This window comes from Nomascus leucogenys, chromosome 13 (assembly GCF_006542625.1).
Source record: "Nomascus leucogenys isolate Asia chromosome 13, Asia_NLE_v1, whole genome shotgun sequence".
NCBI classification, from domain to species: Eukaryota; Metazoa; Chordata; class Mammalia; order Primates; family Hylobatidae; genus Nomascus; species Nomascus leucogenys.
Genome location: NC_044393.1, coordinates 16,797,089 through 16,818,325, shown reverse-complemented (window position 1 = coordinate 16,818,325; position 21,237 = coordinate 16,797,089). Strand labels below are relative to the sequence as shown.

General features: G+C 46.4%; 1 protein-coding gene across 33 annotated transcripts in view; it reads right to left on the bottom strand.

The window, feature by feature from the left end:
• ZMYND8 (zinc finger MYND-type containing 8) overlaps positions 1-21,237 on the bottom strand; it is a 149,092-nt gene that overhangs the window by 31,024 nt on the left and 96,831 nt on the right. For all 33 annotated transcript variants that reach the window (XM_030826663.1, XM_030826684.1, XM_030826669.1 and 30 more), the window contains 2 exons: positions 9,496-9,648; positions 6,210-6,719 (listed from right to left, as the gene is read on the bottom strand). In XM_030826663.1, coding sequence (XP_030682523.1) covers positions 6,210-6,719; positions 9,496-9,648 — 663 coding nt within the window. The remainder of the gene's footprint in view (positions 1-6,209; positions 6,720-9,495; positions 9,649-21,237) is intronic.

Below are 21,237 nucleotides of genomic sequence, written 5' to 3'. Positions count from 1 at the left end.
CCCCCAACGCAATGGTACTGATCTAGGAATGAGTAGCATTGCTTTGGTTTTGATTGGATTTATTCCTATCACCAGCTTTTATGTATACTGTGCGCTACTGTTCTTACTGGGTGGTGTTCAAGTCTAAAATGAGTTTATACTTGCAGATGGTTTTTTCAGGGGAAATTTTTTTTAATACAAAAATGAGGCCAAGCACGGTGGCTCACGCCTGTAATCCCAGCGCTTCGGGAGGCTGAGGCAGGCGGATCACTTGAGGTCAGGATTTTGAGACCAGCCTGACCAACATGGGGAAACCCCGTCTCTACTAAAAATACAAAAAAATTAGCCGGACGTGGTGGGAAACTGAGGCAGGAGAACTGCTTGAACCCAGGAGGCGGAAGTTGCAGTGAGCCGAGATCGCGCCACTAAACTCCAGCCTGTGAGAAAGAGTGAGTGAGACTCCGTCTCAAAAAATATTACTAATAGGCCGGGCGCAGTGGCTCACACCTGTAATCCCAACACTTTAGAAGGCTGAGGTGGGCAGGTCACTTGTGGTCAGGAGTTCAAGACCAGCCTGGCCAACATAGTGAAACCCCGTCTCTACTGAAAATACAAAAATAGCCGGGCGTGGTGGCACGCGCCTGTAGTCCCAGCTACTCGGGAGGCTGAGGCAGAAAAATCGCTTGAACCTGGGACACGGACGTTGCAGGGAGCCGAGACCATGCCATTGCACTCCAGCCTGGGTGACAGGGTGAGACTCTGTCTCAAAATGATAATAATAAAAAATGAGAAGTAAATAAAATGAGTTTATTTTATTTATTTATTTATTGAGATGGAGTCTCACTCTGTCACCCAGGCTGGAGTGCAGGGGCGCCAACTTGGCTCACTGCAACCTCCACCCTCTGAGTTCAAGCAATTCTCCTGCCTCAGCCTCCCGACTACCTGGGATTACAGGTGCCTGCCACCGCACCCAGCTAATTTTTTTTCTTTTTAGTAGAGACGGGGTTTTGCCATCTTGCCCAGGCTGGTCTTGAACTCCTGACCTCATGATCCATCCACCTCGGCCTCCTAAAGTGCTGGAATTGCAGGCGTGAGCCACCGTGCCCGGCCCATTTTATTTTATTTTTTAAAGAGATAGAGTTTTGCTATATCACCCCGGCTGGCCTCAAGCGAGCCACTTCAGCCTCCCGAGTAGCTGGGACTATATGGGACGTGCTACCGTGTCCCACTTTAAATGGCTTAAATATATTTCTAAAGAATGAGATTCTTGGCTGGGTGCAGTGGCTCACGCCTGTAATCCCAGCACTTTGGGAGGCTGAGGCGGGCGGATCACGAGGTCAGGAGTTCGAAACCAGCCTGGCCAACATGGTGAAACCCCATCCCTACTAAAGATACAAAAAATTAGCCGGGTGTGGTGGTGTGTGCCTATAATCCCAGCTACTTGGGAGGCTGAGGCAGGAGAATCGCTTGAACCCATGAGGCAGAGGTTGCAGTGAGCCAAAATCGCCCCACTGCACTCCAGCCTGGGTGACAGGGCGAGACTCCGTCTTAAAAAAAAAAAATTCTTTAAATAAAAATATTAAGTCAAAAATTATACAAGCAGGACTTGAGAACGGGAAAGACAATGAATGTGAATGATTCAAGTTTGAAAAACACTGCCATATGGAGTATGTCATCTTGGAGGAGCTGGGCTGGTGGGGAATAAAGGGTAGGATTTCAACAGGCGGAAAGTGAGAATCTGGAGGGAACAGCATCAGCCAAGATATGTCTAGGAATAGAGAGCATTTGGGTAAGTGAGGGCAGGCAGGGAGGAGGGGCTGGAAGGCAGGTTAGAGCCAGAAGCACGGAGCAGCAGGTAGAGGCGATGACCACACGGGTGCTCATTTGTAAAGGTGGCTCAGTTATGGATGCACAGGCCTCAGCCCTCGGTTAGATGAGCCTGTGCCCCAGAGAGGATATCTGGGGAACACACACCACACCCAGGTACAAGCCAGCACCCCAATCTTGGACTGTGCTCCTGACATCAAACTCCTTTAAATAAGGATTATGTCTGCCTTTTTTTTTTTTTTTTTTTGAGACAGAGTCTCACTCTGTCGCCCAGGCTGGAGTGCAGTGGCACGATCTCGGCTCACTGCAAGCTCTGCCTCCCAGGTTCACACCATTCTCCTGCCTCAGCCTCCCGAGTAGCTGGGACTGCAGGCGCCCGCCACCACGCCCAGCTAACTTTTGGTATTCTCAGTAGAGGCAGGGTTTCACTGTGTTAGCCAGGATGGTCTCAATCTCCTGACCTCGCGATCCGCCCACCTCGGCCTCCCAAAGTGCTGGGATTACAGGCGTGAGCCACCACGCCCAGCCTATGTCTGTCTTTTTAAGATCAGTATTACCCAGAAAAAGACACTAGCTTGATTACTCCAGCAAGGATTTTCATTCAGTAAGCTGTGGGTTTTAAGAAGCCAAGGAGGGGAAGAGACAAGCTGACTATTCTGACTTCAGGGGGCGTTCTCGATGGTTATCGAGATGTTGCTAGCCCTCCTACTTCCCCAGAGAGGAGAATCCAGCCAAGCTGGTCGGCAAGAGCCTGGGGTGGGTCCAGAAGGAGAGCTTCCTGCAGGGAAGAACTCTGATGCTTCCGGGGCCACCTGCCAGATATGGGGCACAGTCCCTGCCTCTTCCAGGTGCAGATGAGGTGTAGAACTGAGCCCTTCTAAGAGAAGGGCAGGGGGCAGTGCCTTAGCAGAGCTTCTAACCCACATAAGTGCCTTCAATGCCTTCCTTTCCTGCCACATCACCAAAAAATATACTGTTATTGTTGATTAGCTAGCCTGTCTCCCCACCGTAAGGGCAACCGCAAAATGGTCGTTTCTCCCTCCTGATTTGCAAAAGCAAACAGCCAGCGGGGCAGAGGGGTTATTGCTCTGCAGTGATCACAGCTGGCTCTCTGCCAAATAAAGAACTGGAGTATACAATCCGATAAGATTCTAGGCTCAAAATTGTTTGAAGTTATTTAGATACCAAAATATTTAAATTTCCAGGAATCCTGATGGTTTATGGAGACAAAATGAGGCTATAGGAAATTTCATTTGTCCCAGAAATTTGGAGTACATAATCAATCACCTGTAGCGGAAAAAAAGGGTGAATTTTTTTTAAAGGGTCAGCACCTGAGAAGCTGCCCTATCAAATTAACCTACCTAATTCCTGAATTTGTCACTGGTCACTGTTTTTCATTTATAAAACAAGGACTTTTTAAGAGAAAAATTAGCATCCCCTTTGTAGAAGGATGGAAATTACTGATGTGCCAGTGAAAGCACAGCAAAGAGTCTAAGTGCGCTCTTTGCTTCTGTTCTGAGGTTATTAGCTATAAAAGCTGTTTTGCCATCTGAAGATTCATATTCTACTCATAAGCTGCATCCCTAGTGGAAGGTAAGCTGGAGGTCACAACAGCGCAATCCAAAATGCCCTTCACTTACTAAACTCTTAAGTGAAAACCCATCATTGAAAAGATGCTCTCTAGCGGAGTCTGACACAAGAATTTTTCAAGACCCAAACCACCATCAGCTCTGAATTTAAGATCAATTGGTTTTGCCCCAAGCCTTAGGAATCTGCTCTAACTGAATTGTGTTTTAGAATCATCTTCAGCTTAATTGTCCACCGTCTACTAAAGCTTCCTGGAGAAATTTCCTTCAGACATCAATGTGAGGAAGAGTTCTACTTCTTTTAATCAACTAGAATGGTTTTTTGTTTTTTGGAAAGTATGAGATCTTCTAAGGTACTGTGTTTCCCATTCTGCTTTCAGAGCCAACTTCCCTAACTCTGAAGGTTGAAATAGTACAGATTTCTGTATAAAACCTTTCCCCAGACCACTTGCTATTCGCTATTCTACCTTCATTTTCCTTTTACATGGATGTCTTTATTTTCATCTTGTTTCATATGGTTATGTATCCTTGTCAATCTGTTGCAAATTCTTTCTGGAAGAGGTAGGGGCATAAAACCAATCAATCAAAAGATCTGTTCCAGAAAGAAGGAACAGTATAAATATGTCATTCATAGGAGCACTGCCATCTGCACCCAAATATTCCTACGATCCTCATGAAATAAATGCTACTCCTATTGTTCTCTGCAACAAGAGACAGTCTCTCAAACCCCAATCCACAACATGCTCATATTTTTCAGAGGCCATCTATAAATCTAACAGATGGGTCGGGATGGTTTGATGGCCTATCCTCCCTCCCTTATGTAATTGTATCTCTCACAGACATTCTCTTTAGCTGAACTGCAGGAATCCTCTCTCACTCTGACAGCTAAGGTTCCAGAGCAGCCCAGGTTGACCATAACCACAGCAGAAAGATTTTCAAGGCCCATCCCTGACTTGCTTTAAGCCACCAGACAACGGAAACCCCAAAGGACATGGAGTTACATCTTATTCAAGGGTTTGATTGACAAGTTAGCTCCTGATAGAAGTTAGGCACAGTCAAGATTTAAACCGGGCTATCCCTTAAGTCACTCGCCACATACATAAGGTTTTATGGCTACAACCTGTAATTTGTCCTTGGGCAATGTTTCTTCTGGGCCCTCAGCTAATTCTTCAGTATCTTATTGAGCATGTTGAATCCTCTAACCTACTTGCCAAGCCAACTGAAAAATGTGCTGAATACTTTGTCAGTGGGAAGGACATCCTTCCAATCATTCCCACACCCCTTCTGGAGGGCTTGTTAACATGCCCAGGTTGCACTAGGCTGTGGGGTAGTCACTGCTGGTTCAGAATATAACAGTAGCCTCTGAGACTCAGGGGATATTTGGCAATATTTGATTGCCACATTTGTGACTGCCACAACTGAGCAGGTAAGGCTGCCATCTGGCTGGTAGAGGCCAGGGATGCTGGAAAACATCCTCCAATACACAGGACTAAGAATTACCCAGGGCAAACTGTCAGGAGTGCAAGGCTGTGAAACTCTGGGCTCAGTTAAGTTAAATGCAAATAAGATTAAAAGCCAATAAGGCCAGATGCAGTAGCTCATGCCTGTAATCCCAGCACTTTGGGAGGCCGAGCCGGGTGGCTCACCTGAGGTCAGGAGTTTGAGACCAGCCTGGCCAACATGGTGAAACCCTGTTTCTACTAAAAATACAAAAATTAAGCCAGGCGTGGTGGCAGGTGCCTGTAATCCCAGTTACTTGGGAGGCTGAGGCAGGAGAATCACTTGAACCTGGGAGGCGGAGGTTGCAGTCAGCCGAGATTGCACCATTGCACTCCAGCCTGGGCAACAAGAGCCAAATTCTGTCTGCCCCCCGCAAAAAAGCCAATACACATATCCACCATACTCCATTTTCTAGTCCCTAAGAAGCACTCAGTATTCTGGCACCAATCACCCAAATACTGTCCTACTACTGTAAGAAAATACACTTGGAGATGCCTAGGTGGCACGAGGGGAGGAAAGCAAAGCTGAAATCATCAAAACCTTTGAAATGAACACTTCTTTTTTTTTTTTTTTTTTTTTTGGAGAGGGAGTCTTGCTCTGCCACCCGGACTGGAGTGCAGTGGTGCAATCTCAGCTCACTGCAACCTCCGCCTCCTGGGTTCAAGCGATTATCCTGCCTCGGCCTCACAAGTAGCTGGGATTACAGGCGCCTGCTACGACGCCCGGCTAATTTTTGTTATTTTAGTAGAGACAGGGTTTCACTATGTAGGTCAAGCTGGATTTTAACTCCTGACCTCAAATGATCCACTCGCCTCGGCCTCCCAAAGTGCTGGGATTACAGGCGTGAGCCACCATGCCCAGCTTGAAATGAACACTCCTAACCATTTGAGACTTGTCAAAAGAGAACGAGATGTCTGTGGAATGGAGCACTGAAGGACCATTTGACAAGATCCAAATGTTAACACTTTGGGGAAATAAATGAGCATATTGGAAAAGAAGCTGCTCAGACTAAAAATGACTCGGTCACTAAAAGTAGCCATCATTTTCTAAGAGACTTCTCTTTCTGTACTCAAAATCAATCATATTGGATACCGAGCAGGTTAAAGGTAGGTAGGCCCATGTTTGAGTCCAGGTCCTGTTCTGTGACTAGCTAGGTAACCTTAAACCAAACACAGCTTCACTGTGCCTCTCTGTGTGTTAGAGGGTCACGTAACTTCTGATTTGTTTCTTTAAGGGTCACACAACTTTTGATAGTAAGTGTACGAGGTAGGATTCTAAACCAAATTAAGAAAACTGGAAACAGATACAATCACTTACCATCCTGTTTGGGAGACGGTTCTTTGGGTTCCTTCTTATTTTTTCGACCCTCCCGCCCAGAATGGTCTTCTCCTAAATCTATGACAAGTTCGCTCTCTGAATCAGAGTCCAGGCCCAAATGAACTGTCGGGGAATCCGTCTCATCTTTTCCCTTCAGTTTATCCTTTGTGGGGTGAGGTGAAGGTTTTGCCTTTTCGGAAAAGTCCTTCTCAGGCTCAGGGCTGGCCTTGTCCTTGACTGCTCCAGGGTCTGCCTTCTCGCTGGCTGGTGATGTGCTTTTCAGCTCCTCTTTAATCTCCACCGGGTTTGTAGGCTTGGGCTTTTTTTTAACAGCAGATGGCTCTTTGTCCATCCGACAACCCTCTTTGTCCTCTGTGTCTTCTGGCTCGTTCTTAGACTTCTGCTCATCATCACTGATATACTCACTATCGCTACTATCTGACTTCTCAGAATCCTCCGAATCGCTGTGCTCTACGGCCGTATAGACATCTTCCGAGATTTCATTTATGCCTAAATTCAAAAAGAAAACCCAGCATGTGGCGTAGTCACAAAATAAAGAGCAGGACGAAAAATGCAAACATTTTCCACACCAAATGCTGGAATAAGAAAAGCACGTTTCAAATCACATCACATTGGCCTAAATGGGGCCAGTAATAAACTCAAGTGGCAACTGGCTACAGCTGCCAAGTGGTACTTGCCTTGGGAGAGGGTTTTGGTTGTTAACATTCAAAGAAGACATGGGACCTACCAAAAGAAATTTTAAATTTATATGGCGCTAAATATGTGGTGCCAAATTTTTGCAACGTTGATAACTAATTGGGATTATTGAGAATGAGAGGGCTGGAAGGGAACAGCAGGGACAAGCTGTTCAAACTGATCCAATTTACAGATTAGAAAACAGAGGCCCAGGGATATCACCTGCCCTAGGACACAAGACAGAGGCCAGACCAGAACCCCGGGTTCCTGGCTCCCCACCAACACTCTTCCCTTGGGTTTCCAAAGTGTTAAAGTTCTTGATCCTTTGTGTCTAGGCCAAAGAAAATAAGCCAAAGCCTTAAAGCAGAGGTTGCAAACAGCCCACAAGCCACATCTAGCTTGCAGACATGTTTCATGGGAGAGACACTGGTTTGGCCCGCAGGGTATCTTGTCTGCTTTTAATTTATAAATGTGTTGTCCAACTCACAAATCAGGAAATTTCATATAGAAATCAAAGCAGGGGCTTCTGATGAAAGAGCGGAAAATCTAGCCACTCTGGGTCACCAGCCTGCCAGGCATTGGCTGGGACAGGAAAGCCACTGGCTCCTCTAGGCGGGGGACACACTTGTCTCCAGGTGACCCGGGTGCCCAGCCCTCCCTCTTGTTCCCTGCACTCGTGGAAAGTCAACTGCCACTCGGTGTGCATTGCTCTTCCACTGGTAAAGGAGTCAGGAGAAAAGTCACATACTTCTGTCTCTTTCAAAAGGGAGAGGCACAAACTAGCAGGTGGTTCATACAAACAAAAATGGGCAAAAGCTCATTTCTAACAATAGTTCCATTTAACCCATTTACGGCTCCTGCTCCCAACCATATGTTATGCCATCATACTGTAGGTAATAATACTATATCCTAAACTTTTAGAAAGAGGAAAGAAAACCCAATCAAGTTTGTGCAATCTCTTCATTCTAGAGCAATGGCCACTGTGAATGGTGCCACTGTCCGACCCGGACACACCAAAAAGAAACCTGCAGAAGTACCAGAGCCATGAACAGCCCAGGGCGTGGGGGATCAACAGGATCACTGGGGAATGTATCTGCCTCCACCAGGGCTCAATCAAAAACACAAGTCGAGCCAGGCACAGTGGTGCACACCTGTGGTCCCAGCTACTCAGGAGTCTGAAGAAAAAGAACTGCTCGAACCCAGGAGTTCAAGGCTAGCCAGGGCAACACAGGAAGAACACAAGCCAAAATACAAACACCCAGATCTGGTATAATTCTGGGATCCTAGGCTTGTGCTACTGTTAGGTAATGATTGGAAACAAGAAGGAAAAGTGTAACCACATACGTGATAGGAAAAGCTTGGGTACTGGAGTCCAAAGGATATGAATTCAAATCCTGCTTTTCTGTTTTTATTACTGGTGTGACCCTGAACAAGTTATTTATCTCTCCAAGCCTCAGTTTCTCTATCCGCAAAATGGGACTGATAAAAGTATCAACCTCCCAAGACGATCTATATGCAGTGCTTAGCATAGTGTCCAAGGAAACACTCAGTACATGGAAATAATAAAATTCTTATTAGCAATAAAAACAAATCGAGAGTTGGGCTAGCTGCATGGAAGGACCCAAGAGGATTATTTAAATGGCATATGCCAAATTTCACCCATGCCACCCAGTGTCCTCACCAAACAGGCACCCCAACGGGAACTGTTGTCCTCTGGACAGCCCCAGATGCGTCCCTAACTCTAGCTGCTTTCTCACCTGAAGATGCAGAGCACCCACTGACACTCAGAGGAGCTTGCTCTCCAGAGGCCCAGCCATCCCCCACTTCTTTACAAATGCCCTCCTAGCTTTACTTACTTATTCAACAAACATTCCAGAGCATCTACCATGTGCACAGACCAAGTACCATGGAGAAGGCAAATCCTCATAAAACGGCCTCCCTTCCCTCAAGGAGCTTCCAGTCTAGATTGGGAGGGACACCCCCACACAAAGGGACCATTGCTACTTCCGAGCAATAAAGTACCAAACGAGGAGGGCAGATGGGGAGGGCAGTCAGGGGAGACTTCCTGGGGGAGGTGAGATCTGAGCTCAGTCTCACAGAAGGCAGGATTCAGGTAGGCAGTGTGAAGGCAGGCAGCACAGGGAAGAGGAAGGAAGGCAACAGCTACAGAAGCAGGGTTTGCCCAGTGGGGAGGAGACCAGTCTGGAGGGAAAGGGTTTCGTGTCGGACACCTACAGAACACACTCGCTACTCGTGTGGAGACACTGATGTGTACTGAGAAGGAGAGCAGAGGCAAACTCAGAGGATCCTCATTCTGCTTGCAAACCTTGATGAGTCAAACCTGAATCTCGAGTTTCCAGGCTGCTTTCACCAAAGAATAAACTGATGAGTTCAAACAGCCCTGAATTAACTAGCAAGTCGGAAATCTTTTGCCATGAGTGGAAATATATTTTAGCTGAGCAAATAGTTCAAAGTTAAAGCAGCTGCTAAAAGCAGCCAGGATTCAACCTTGATTTCATCCAGGTGGTATCGCTACCAGTAATGATAACAATAATACTGCTGGAAAAAAAAAACAAAACCAAAGATATACCTAATTGTGCTTTGCAACTCTCTATGGTCTTGTCAAGATTCAGCTGGAACCGGCTACGAATCTGGCGCTTGGGAGAGATGAGAGGAACAGGGGTGGACTGTTGCTGGACCGACTCGCTCAGCTCCTTCAAATCCATCTCAGCTTTGCTTCGATCTGAAAGAGACCATCACACCCTCGTAAGACCAGGCACACACCATGCTCATCACGGAGCTTCATCCTTGCAAAGTCAGAGCAAAACACACATTTTAGAACATGGGGGAGGGGGAGATACTTCTTTTGTCATTCATCCCAACAATATCATCTGCTCAACCAAATGGGGTGACATGAAGATAATGGCCCGCGTGAACACGTTTGGCAGGTTTAAATAGTCCATTGAACAATCGTCTGGGTGACTTTCAATATTTAAAATGGACAATCCCAGCCAGATGGCTCAGTGTGTGGAAGTCAACATCATTAGGGACCCTCCAAAGACAAAGGTTATGGGCAGATATTCAATCTCAATTTCAGTGAACAAAGCAACACTGAGCCTGGTCAAGGTGTACTTGTAACTTCAGGTCCAGATTGAAGAGGACTTGTATCCAAGAAAGATGGCGACCCCCTTGAAAACACCCTGATAATTGGGGGCCCTAAATGCCTATTTGCCACAGAGGCTTCATTTTTCATTCTCAGTGGACCTAGTCTGGGGCGGAAACTAGAAAGGGCGGGGAACATAAGATAGGCAGACCTTCCAGCCAGTGTGCTGTGGCTCACAGCATCTATGTGAGGCAAGGGGAACAGATTAGCCCTGGATACTCAACCTCTGTCTAACAGGTCTCGCTCAAGTAAGAGTCCAAGGTCCTGGGAGGTGACTCAGGCCAGAGGTCCTGTCCCCTCACTTCTGCGAGGGCTCTTTGTAGGACCAGCAGGACAGATTACAAAGTCAGTGAGCTTACATTTCTTGGATTCCTCTCCCATCGACTCCAGCGCCCCCCAAATATTAAGAGTTTCAGTGGCTGCAAAGGTCCAGAAAGCAACAAGCAACCCTGCAGGTGGGGCCTACTGTCCTCCACTGTGCCTGCCACCCTCTGGCATCCCCTCCAACCCACCCAAAGCAGAGTGTGGGGTATCTGTCCTACTCCGGCCGATCCCAAAAAATAGGTCAGAAAGCAGGTGGAATCCAATCGACCCACAAAGAGGAGAAGCCACCTCTGAGCCTGTTCCCAACAGCTATCAGCTTGCTCCCTGGACTTCATGCTTCATCTCCCTGCTCCCTCCACACCTCAGGCCACCTCCGTTCATTGGGCTGTGAAAGAGGTCCCGGAATCTAGTCTGAGAGCTGGGCTGGAAGCGCTGTTTAAAGCCATCACTCTCTCCTACCTTTTTCTTTTGGTTGTCCCCAACCACTTTCCTGTTCACGCAGTAAGGGAGAGTTCTCAAACACTGCATACCCAGAAATCAGCTCCTTCAAAGTAACCAGAAGCAGCCTCCCAAAGCCCCACTCAATCCACTCACAGGTGACCAGAAGCAATAAATTGCTCCAGCTTAATTTTATCAGCCCTCAGGATAAGATTAGAAAGGGGTCTTTTCCCAGCCAGGTGTGGTGGAATGCACCTGTAGTCCCAGTTACTCAGGAGGCTGAGGCAGGAGGATGGCTTGAGCCAGGAGTTAGTGGCTGTACTGCGCTATGATCACACCACTGCACTCTAGACTGGGAGACAGAGCAAGACTTTTTTTTTTTTTTTTTTTTTTTTTTGAAGAAAAAAAAAGGAGGGAAGAGATGGGTCTTTTCCTAAATCACACTTACAGACTGCCCCTCCCAGACCCAGGGAGATTCCAGAAGTGAGTGCTCAAAGCAAGCAGAGACACTATCCCTGTAATTCAAGAAAAATACCAAAAACAGTATCTGTGTGCATGCATGTGTGTGTGCACATTGATCAGGGCTTTAAAGACAGGCTACTAGAGACAGGACTGCAGACATTCACACAGCCACCTCTGAGAGGGTGAACAATGTGCAAATTTACTGCAGTGGGGCCGGGCACAGTGATTCACACCTCTCCCAGCACTTTGGGAGGCAGAGGCAGGAGGATTGCTTGAGGCCAGGAGTTCAAGACCAGGCTGGGCAACATAGCAAGACTCCCATCTCTCTACAAAAAATACAAAAAGTAGCTGGGCTTGGTGGTGCATGCCTGTAAACCTAGATACTTGGGAGGCCGAGGTAGGAGGACTGCTTGATCCCAGGAGTTTGAGGCTGCAGTGAGCCATGATTGCGTCACTGCACTCCAGCCTGGGTGAGAGCAAGATCTTGTCTCCAAAAAAAAAAAAAAATTTACTGGAGAAAGAACTAGAAAACTCTTTATACCTGTCTCTGTCCGGCAAGAAATCTGAAGTAGCTTAACAAAAAGAAATTATAGGGTAAAATAATTTAAAAAATAAGGAATGGGGAACATTAAAAGAAAAGGGAGGAGCGCCTCTGCCCAGTCACCCCACCATCTGGGAAGCAAGGAGTGCGCCTCTGCCCGGCCGCCGCACCGTCTAGGAAGCAAGGAGCGCCTCCGCCCGGCCCCCGCACCCTCTGGGAAGCGAGGGGCACCTCTGTCTGGCCGCTGTGCAAGCCTCCAGGTGTAAAGTGGCAGCCTTGTGTGTGATCTATCTGCCCTCCCCAAGTTTGCATTTTTGACATTAAAGTTTACTTTTAAAGTTTATTAAAAAAAAAAAAAAAAGAAAGAAAGAAAGAAAAGAGAAATGCCAGGCGCGGCAGCTCATGCCTGTAATCCAGCACTGTGGAAGGCCAAGGCGGGAGGATCACTTGAGGTCGGGGGTTCAAGGTCAGCCTGGCTAACATGGTGAAATCCCGTCTCTACTAAAAATAAAAAAATTAGCCAGGCATGGTGGTGGGTGCCTGTAATCCCAGGTACTCAGGAGGCTGAGGCAGGAGAACACTTGAACCCAGGAGGCGAAGGTTGCAGTGAGCCGAGATCGCACTACACTCCAGCCTGGGCGACAGAGCAAGACTGTCTCAAAAAAAAAAAAAAAAAAAGCAAAAAAAAAAAAAGCCCAGATTAAAGAGTTCCAGTAGGCAGGACTCAAGGACTTAACAGCTGAGTTGCATGCAAATGTGACAGCAAAGCGGGAGGGATTTGAGGCCTCCCTCGGAATTTCCACTTTCAGAAATGAAGAAGCATGCTAGATTCCAGAGGGAAAAGCCAGCCTTTTCAAGAATAAAGATGGAAACGTATCTCACAAAAATACTCTCCATGGCTACCCAAGTGACACATTCATCAGTGTCCTCAATATTCCTATATACTACTAGAATACACAGTTAACGAAAAAATTTACAAAAGAGACCAACAAACTTTCTTTGTAAAAGCCTGGAGAGAACCAGGAACAGTGACTCACACTTGTAATCCCTGCAATTGGGAGGCTGAGGTGGGCAGTTCCCTTGAGCTCACATTTGAGACCAGCCTGGGCAACATGGTGAAACCCTGTCTCTACTAAAAATATGAAAATTAGCCAGCCATGGTGGCATACACCTGTAATCCCAGCTACTCAGGAGGCTAAGGTGGGAGGATCACTTGAGCCCAGGAGGCAGAGGTTGCAGTGAGCTGAGATAAAGCCACTGCACTCCAGACTGGGCAAAAGAGCCAGACCTTATCTCAAAAAGTAAAATAAAAGCCCAGAGAGTAAATATTTCAGGCTTTGCAGGCCATACAGGCTCTGTTGCAAAAGCAGCCATGAACACTACATAAACAGATGGGTGTGGATGTGTTCCAGTAAACTTTATTTGCAAACACAGGTGGGGGCCAGATTTGGCCTGAAAGCTGTAAAATCTGCCATCTTCTATACTAGTCCAGTGACTGCCAACCCTGGCTGCACACCAAAATTGCCTGTAAAGTTTTAGAAAATCCTGAGGCCTGAGCCCCATCCTCAGAGACTCTGACTCAATTGGCTGGGGGGAAGGCCTGGGCATCAGCCTTTTACAAACTTGCCAGGAGGTTGAACGCAGTGGCTCATGCCTTTAGTAACCCCAGGAGGTCGAACGCAGTGGCTCATGGCTTCAGCACTTTAGTAACCCCAGCACTAAGGAGGCCAAAGCAGGTGGATCACCTGAGGTCAGGAGTTCAAGACCAACCTGACCAACATGGTGAAATGCCATCTCTATTAAATATACAAAAATTAGCCAGGGGTGATGGCACATGCCTGTAATCCCAGCTACTTTGGAGGCTGAGGCAAGAGAATCACTTGAACCCAGGAGGAGGAGCCTGCAGTGAGCCGAGATCACACCACTGCACTCCAGCCTGGGCAATACAATGACACTCCATCTCAAAAAAAAAAAAAAACACCAACAATAAACTTGCCAAGTGATCCTAATTGGCAGCTAAGGCTGAGAACCCCTGTATCAGACCAATTTTCCATGTGAGTAAAGAAAATTCACTATTTGCCTTAACTCCTGTGTGTCTATGTTAACAGGACAACCTTTCTAAACCTTTCTAGGGTCCATAAGAAGAGACCTAGACCTCACCTGAATAACTGAGCTCTGTGTGTGTGCACCTGCATGTCTACACGTATGCCTACAGTAAATGCAACCCATTAACTTTAGCCTAAAAAGATTGAGCACTGGAATGTTCATAATCAAGAAAAATGCAAAGAAGGTAAATTACCTCATTTTAAAAACTGAGGTTTCTCTGGTCAATAAGCTGCTGTTATGTTTACGGTTGTTAGAATAAACCACCAAATGGCTAGGGGCTGGGCCCAGGCCCTGGAAGCTGACCTTCAGGAGTTTAGCCAAATGTAATGATCTTTATCCAAACCTGCAGCTGCATTTGACTCTCCTCTCCTCCACAGAGAAAAGAAGAGCTTCACTTTCTCATTTAGCTCATGTAGCTTATCGAGACTTCTTCCACCCCTGCCCTTCTATATCGGGAATATCTTCAGAATCCACCCTTGCTGCCAACATTTTGAACTTTTCAGCTGATATGAAGACAGCTTAGGCTATAAATGGAAACCAGGGATGAAAAATACTCACGCTAGAGAAAAAGGCACGATCTTATATTTCTGGAGGGAGCATAAATCAGAACCACCTCTTTAGAGGGCAGTTGGGCGATACCTCTCAAAATGTCGCCGCATGTGGCCTCTGATGCTCAATTCCACTTCTAGGAATTTATCCTATGGATTACCCTCCCACGTGGGCAAAAGGGTTCTTCATTGCAGTTGTCTTCAATAGCAAAAATGGAAAGAAGCGTAGCGTCAGTAAGTAAGGCGCCTGAATAAATGTTACAGTTTACCTTTAAATGGAATTAAATACAGCTGCTAAAATGAAATGAAGGCCGATTTCTGTGTGTTGATATGAAAAGCCAACCTGTTTCATGAAAAAGCAAAGACTGGTGGAGCACCTTAGCACTGCTGTAGGGGAGCCAAGAAGGAAATGGAAAATCGCTGAGAATACTATATATTCTCAGGGTTTCTCAACAGTGGCACTATTGATATTTGGGTCCTGAATAAGTCTTTGTGGTGGGGGTGAGGTGGGGTGGAGGGTCTGTCCCGTGTGTTGTAGGATGTTCAGCAGCACCCTGGCCTCTACCCCCTAGATGCTATTAGCACCTACATACCAGTTGTGACAATAAAAATATCTCCAGGCCGGGCACAGTGGCTCATGCCTGTAATCCCAGCATTTTGGGAGGCTGAGGTGGACAGATCACTTGAGGTCAGGAGTTTGAGACAAGCCTGGCCAACATGGTGAAGCCCTGTCTCTACTAAAACCTCATCTCTGCTAAAAATACAAAAATTAGCCGGATGTAGTGGCACGCTCCTGTAATCCCAGCTACTCAGGAGGCAGAATCAGGCAAAGGTTGCGGGGAGCCGAGATTGCGCCACTGCACACCAGCCTGGGCAAACACAGCGATGCTCCTTCTCAAAAAAATAAATAAAAGAAAAATAAAAATATCTCCAGACACTGCCAAATGTCACCTGGGAGACAAAAATCACTCAGAACTCATGCTATATATCTAGAAGGGCTCTAGAAACTAAAAACTTGCAACAGTGGTGACATGCAGGAAGAGGGGTATACAGACAGGCGGTTGGAGGTTATAGACATGCTGGGCCTTTCATGAAATGTCCTTCTGTGCTTTGAAATTTTTGTTACCATATGTACTCATTACTTATAAAAACAAACTCTATAAGAGAAAAATTTAAGAACTTCTTTTTCCATTTAAAAAAAGAGAGGGCCGGGCGTGGTAGCTCACACCCTGTAATCCCAACACTTTGGGACGCCGAGGTGGAGATATAGATAGATAGATAGATAGATAGATAGATAGATAGATAGATAGAGATAGAGATATAGATATATCATATACACATACTCAGTATATATATATATACCATATACATATACTCAGTATATATATATATATATATATATATATATATATATATATATATACCATATACATATACTCAGTATGTGTATATATGTATGTATACCATATACTGAGGTCAGGAGTTCAAGACCAGCCTGGCCAACATGGTGAAACTCCATCTCTACTAAATACAAAAAATTAACCAGGCATGGTGGTGCATGCCTGTTATCTCAGCTGCTTGGGAGGCTGAGGCAGGAGAATCACCTGAACCCAGGAGGTGGAGGTTGCAGTGAGCCGAGATTGTACCATTGCACTCCAGCCTGGGCAACAAGAGCAAAGCTCTGTCTCAAAAAAAAAAAGACAGATTTTTGTTCTAAAGCTGAACGCAAACTACAATGGATGGACTTCCAGGAACTACAAAATGGCAGTTCCTTCAAGGGAACAATATCACTTAGACAAGAGACTCTAGCTGGCCAGGCCTGGTGGCTCATGCCTCTAATCCCAGCACTTTGGAAGGCTGAGGCAGAAGGATTGCTTGAGGCCAGAAGTTTGAGACCAGCCTGGGAAACATAGTGAGACCCTGTCTCTATATTATTTTTTTAAAAAAGAGAGGCCAGGCACAGTGGCTCACGCCTGTAATCCCAGCACTTTGGGAGGCCGAGGCAAGTGGATCACGAGGTCAGAAGATCGAGACCATCCTGGCTAACACAGTGAAACCCCGTCTCTACTAAAAAATACAAAAAATTAGCCAGGCGTGGTGGCGGGCACCTGTAGTCCCAGCTACTTGGGAGGCTGAGGCAGGAGAATGGTGTGAACCCAGGAGGCGGAGCTTACAGTGAGCCGAGATCGCGCCACTGCACTCCAGCGTGGGCGACAGAGCAAGACCCCATCTCAAAAAAAAAAAAAAAAAGAGAGAGAGAGAGAGAGACCCTGGCAGACACTATCTTTCAGTCAAAGCCAAACAGAGATCTTCCCCATCTCACTCACTCTAAAGAAAATCAAGACAACATCTGAAAAATCTGGGCCCAGGCACTCCATGTATGCTCTCAAAGAAAGCCCGATTTCCAAGATACCGCTTTATGCACAAAAAGAAAGGATGCCTCCTGTCATTAACAGTGGAGAAATAAACAGAAAGGCTCGGGGTGTGACGACGTTCCCTGGCCCTGCCTGCATCTTCAACAGAGCATCAAGGCGCATTTCTGTCACTAACAGGACTACTGACTGCTGAGTTTGTTCAGCTCAAAGTAAACACCCTCTGTGAAATAAGAGGAGATGGGATCATCAGAGAAAGCAAACAGGAGTCTGGAAGAAGAAAAGGACCGGGCCCACCTCTTCTCTCCTAGTCTCAGAAACTCATTCCTATTTATGACTTATTTATAATCACTGCTGAGTCATACAGGGGGCTTGTAATAATCCACTGGGCTCAGCTCCTTGCTTTTTAGTGAGGAGAGGAGAGGCCCCAGACAAAAAATGAGGGGAAACAGTGAATTAGCAACCTGGACAAGAACCAGGTCTCTGTACAAACCTTCCCATCTTATACCATATAGTCATATACCATACACACACACAAATACCATATACTCATATACCACATATACATATACTCATATGCCATATACACAAATACACATACACTCACCATATACACACATACATACACACAAATACCATATATTCATATACCATATACACATTTACCATATACTCATATGCCATACACACACAAATATATACCCATATACCATATGCTCACCATATACACACACGCAAATACAATACACACATACATACTTATATACCATACACACACATACATATACTCACATATACCCAATATACACACATACCCATATACCATAAAGTCATCATATACCATACACACATACATATACTCAAATATACCGAATATACCCATATACCATATACTCTCATACCATATACACACATACATATACTCATACCATATACCCAATATACATACATATACCATATACACACATACATATACTAAAATGCCATATACTTATATACCATATATTCTTAATTATAGTATAACAGTATAATATAATTATAGTGTAGTATAAATAAAAACTGACAACCTATGGACTGTTTTTGTATTGTTGGTTGTAAGTGTTTGTCTGGCCCAAATAGAGTTTTGGGGTTTTGTTTTTGTTTTTGTACCACAGGGTCTCACTCTGTCACCCAGGCTGGAGTGCAGTGATGCAGTCATAGCTCACTGCAACCTTGAACTCCTGGGCTCAAGCAATCCCCCTGCCTCAGCCTCCCAACGTGCGGGAATTACAGACATAAGCCACCAAGCCTAGCCAGTTTTTGTTTTTAATGAAATTGATTGTCAGCTTTTAAAAACTAGGAGAGTTCCTGTAATAATCTAGAGTTCTGTTTTTCTTGACAATTCAGTCCGACAATGCAGGTTAAGCTGGCAAGAGCCACATCCTTTACAAATTCCAAAACTTCACCTTACCCCCTGACCCCCTATCCAATAGGCACAGGAGACATTCAGGTATCTCAGCTAAGAGCTCAGGCTTTGCAGCAGACAGGCCTGGGCCTGAAGGCCAAACTCTACCACAAACCATGGTTGATCCTTGGGTAGGTAACTTGCTTCTCTGTGCCCCAGTTTACACTTCTGTGAAACAGATATATTACCTACTTTAAAGGTTGTTGTAATTTTAAAAAAGTTTTAATTTACAGAGAATAAAATTCACTTTTGGGGAATACAGTCCTATGAGTCGTAACACCTGCATAGATTCCTGTAACCACCACCACAACCGAAACACAGAGCAGGTCCATCTCCCGAACAGTCCCTCCCAATGTGTAGGCAAACCCTCCTGCACTCCAACCCCCAGCCATCACTCATCTGTTCCCCATCTCTGTAATTCTGCCTTTTCTGATATATTTTTTAAGGAAATCCAGTTTTGTTAGCTACAATAATTTCTTCATTATCCAGGGTGCTCCCTTTCATTGTCCCTGTCTGCGGAAAGTCGTTCCACGGCTGACAGACAGAATCAAGCCCCATAAAGCATTTGCTCAGTCCCTGGGCAGTCACTGGAGAATTCCTTAACATTGCCCTGTTTGTTCTGATCTCCTCCCCACCCACAGCACTTCCATCGGTCCCTAGCTGATCCTCTTCCCGTTAGGTCATTGCAATCCCAGCCCACAAAACGCCCACATCCCCAAAGCTCTTGTTCCTGCTGACGAAGATAAGTGTGTCCTGAACCGGAAGAGCTGCCAGGGGAGACACAAGAGGGCCTCGGTTCCCCTGGTGCCCACCCACCACCATGCCCGCCCACTAAGACACACGACAGGAAGAAACCTTTCACTCCCACAACAGATCAAGCCAAACTGAAAGACCCACAGTGTCACGAGGAAGCCCAATGACCACCCAGTTTCAGGAAAGAGCTATTCTTGACAAGCATGACTGGCAGAGAGGAAATGTCACCGTGAGAACGCCTCCAAACAGCGTTTCTTTTCGGGGTGTGGAGGTGGAAGGAGGGTGTGAGAAAGCAAACCACAGATTTGGGAACAATGAATGTTCCCAAGGAAGCACGTGTGTCCCTTTTCACTCAAGTGAGGAACCAACCAGTTGGTCTGAATGGGAGCCCCAAAAGCAACTGCCCTGACCATCCTATTACATCAGGGCTGTACTCACAGGTGAGCCAGGATTGGAGCCAGGCTGTGCTCCAGCCCTGCTGCCTCTGGGATCCTGAGTACCCCGTGCCTCCTCTCCAGACCTCCCTCAGTTTCTCCATTTGAAAATGGCACTGTAGGACAAGATGGACCTGGAAGGCGCCAACCACCAAAGGTGTGGAATTCACACATGAGCGTCACTGGGCACAGGTGGCTGCCCTCTCTTTCTGAAACCCCCACACTGGAGGCTCCAGGGCAACACACTCCCCTGGTGTGGCTCTTCCACCCCTTGCTTCTCCTCTTCAACCAGAACTCCACGTCCTCAATGTCCCAGGGGCCTCACTCCTCAATGCTCTACCCCTGACTCGCAACCTCAGTAAAGCAATGGGGCTGCAGTCTTTGTTGAGTGAGGCTGTCCTATGCACTGGGGGATGTTTAGCAGCAACTCTGGCCACCAATCATTAGATGCCAGCAGTGTCCCCATCACCCCCTCAAAGTCATTTTGAGAACTATGACTCTCACCCAATCCCACGTACACATCAAGATTCCCAGAATTACACCCCCTGCCTGAACCTGGCCACAGGGCACCCTAATTCCTGCCTCCAGCTGCCCTACTGACCTCTCCACCTAGGGGTGTAACAGCTGCTCAAATTTACGGAATCTAAACTGGACGCTTGGCTTCTCCTGCCATACCCAGATCTGTCAGCACAATTACTGACACAATCTAGGAAGTCTCTGTTGGGGGGCCTGTTCTACATGTTGTAGGATGTTCGGTGGTATCTCCCTGGCCTCTCTCCATTAGGTGCCAGGAGCACCCCAACCCCAGGTGTGACAACAAAAACGTCTCCAAACATTGCCAGGGGGTGGGGAAGTGTTACAAAATTGCCCCCAGATGAGAATGGTTGACTGATACGGACTATTTGAAACACAGCACCGAGGGCTTCTTCTGAGATGTGAATCCATTCACATCCCTCCTGCACTGAACCCTCCACACCAGGGTCTACGAGGCCCCTGTACTGTCTCCGACTCCATGGACTGGCCTCATCCTCACTCACTGGGATACAGCCACCCTGGCCTCCTTGCTAATCCTACAACACACCCAGTTACTCCTATAGCTTACCAACTTAATCCTTACCCTAGAGCCTTTAAAATCTCTTATTCCTTCTAGAATCTTTTTCCTCCTGACACTGGCATGGCTGATTTTTCTTGTCACGTAAACTTCGGCTCAAATATCGCCTCTCAAAGAGGCCCTGTTTAACCCCTCCATGTAAGTGAACTGTGACGTCTGCCTCACCACTTGCCCATCTCTCACCTCACCACGTTCTTCCAGACATCCATCATGGTATGAACTATCTTGGTGTGAACTGCCTCTCATGGTGTGAACTGCCTCTCATGGTGTGAACTGCCTTGTTATTTGCCTTTATTATTTTCTCTATCTTTCTAAAAACCCAACCTCTACAAGAGCAGGTCCTTAGCTGACTTGCTTTCCACCCTATCTCCATGCCTAGAATAGTGCACAGCACATAATAGATGTTCAACAAGAATCAGTAGTGAGGATGCAATGAATCAATCAATAATGAATCAATAGCAGCCGGGCACAGTGGCTCATGCCTGTAATCCCAGCACTTTGGGAGGCTGAGGCAGGCAGATCACCTGAGGTCAGGAGTTCGAGACCAGCCTGACCAACGTGGACAAACCCCATCTCTACTAAAAATACAAAATTAGCCAGGCTTGGTGGCGCATGCCTGTAATCCCAGCTACTCAG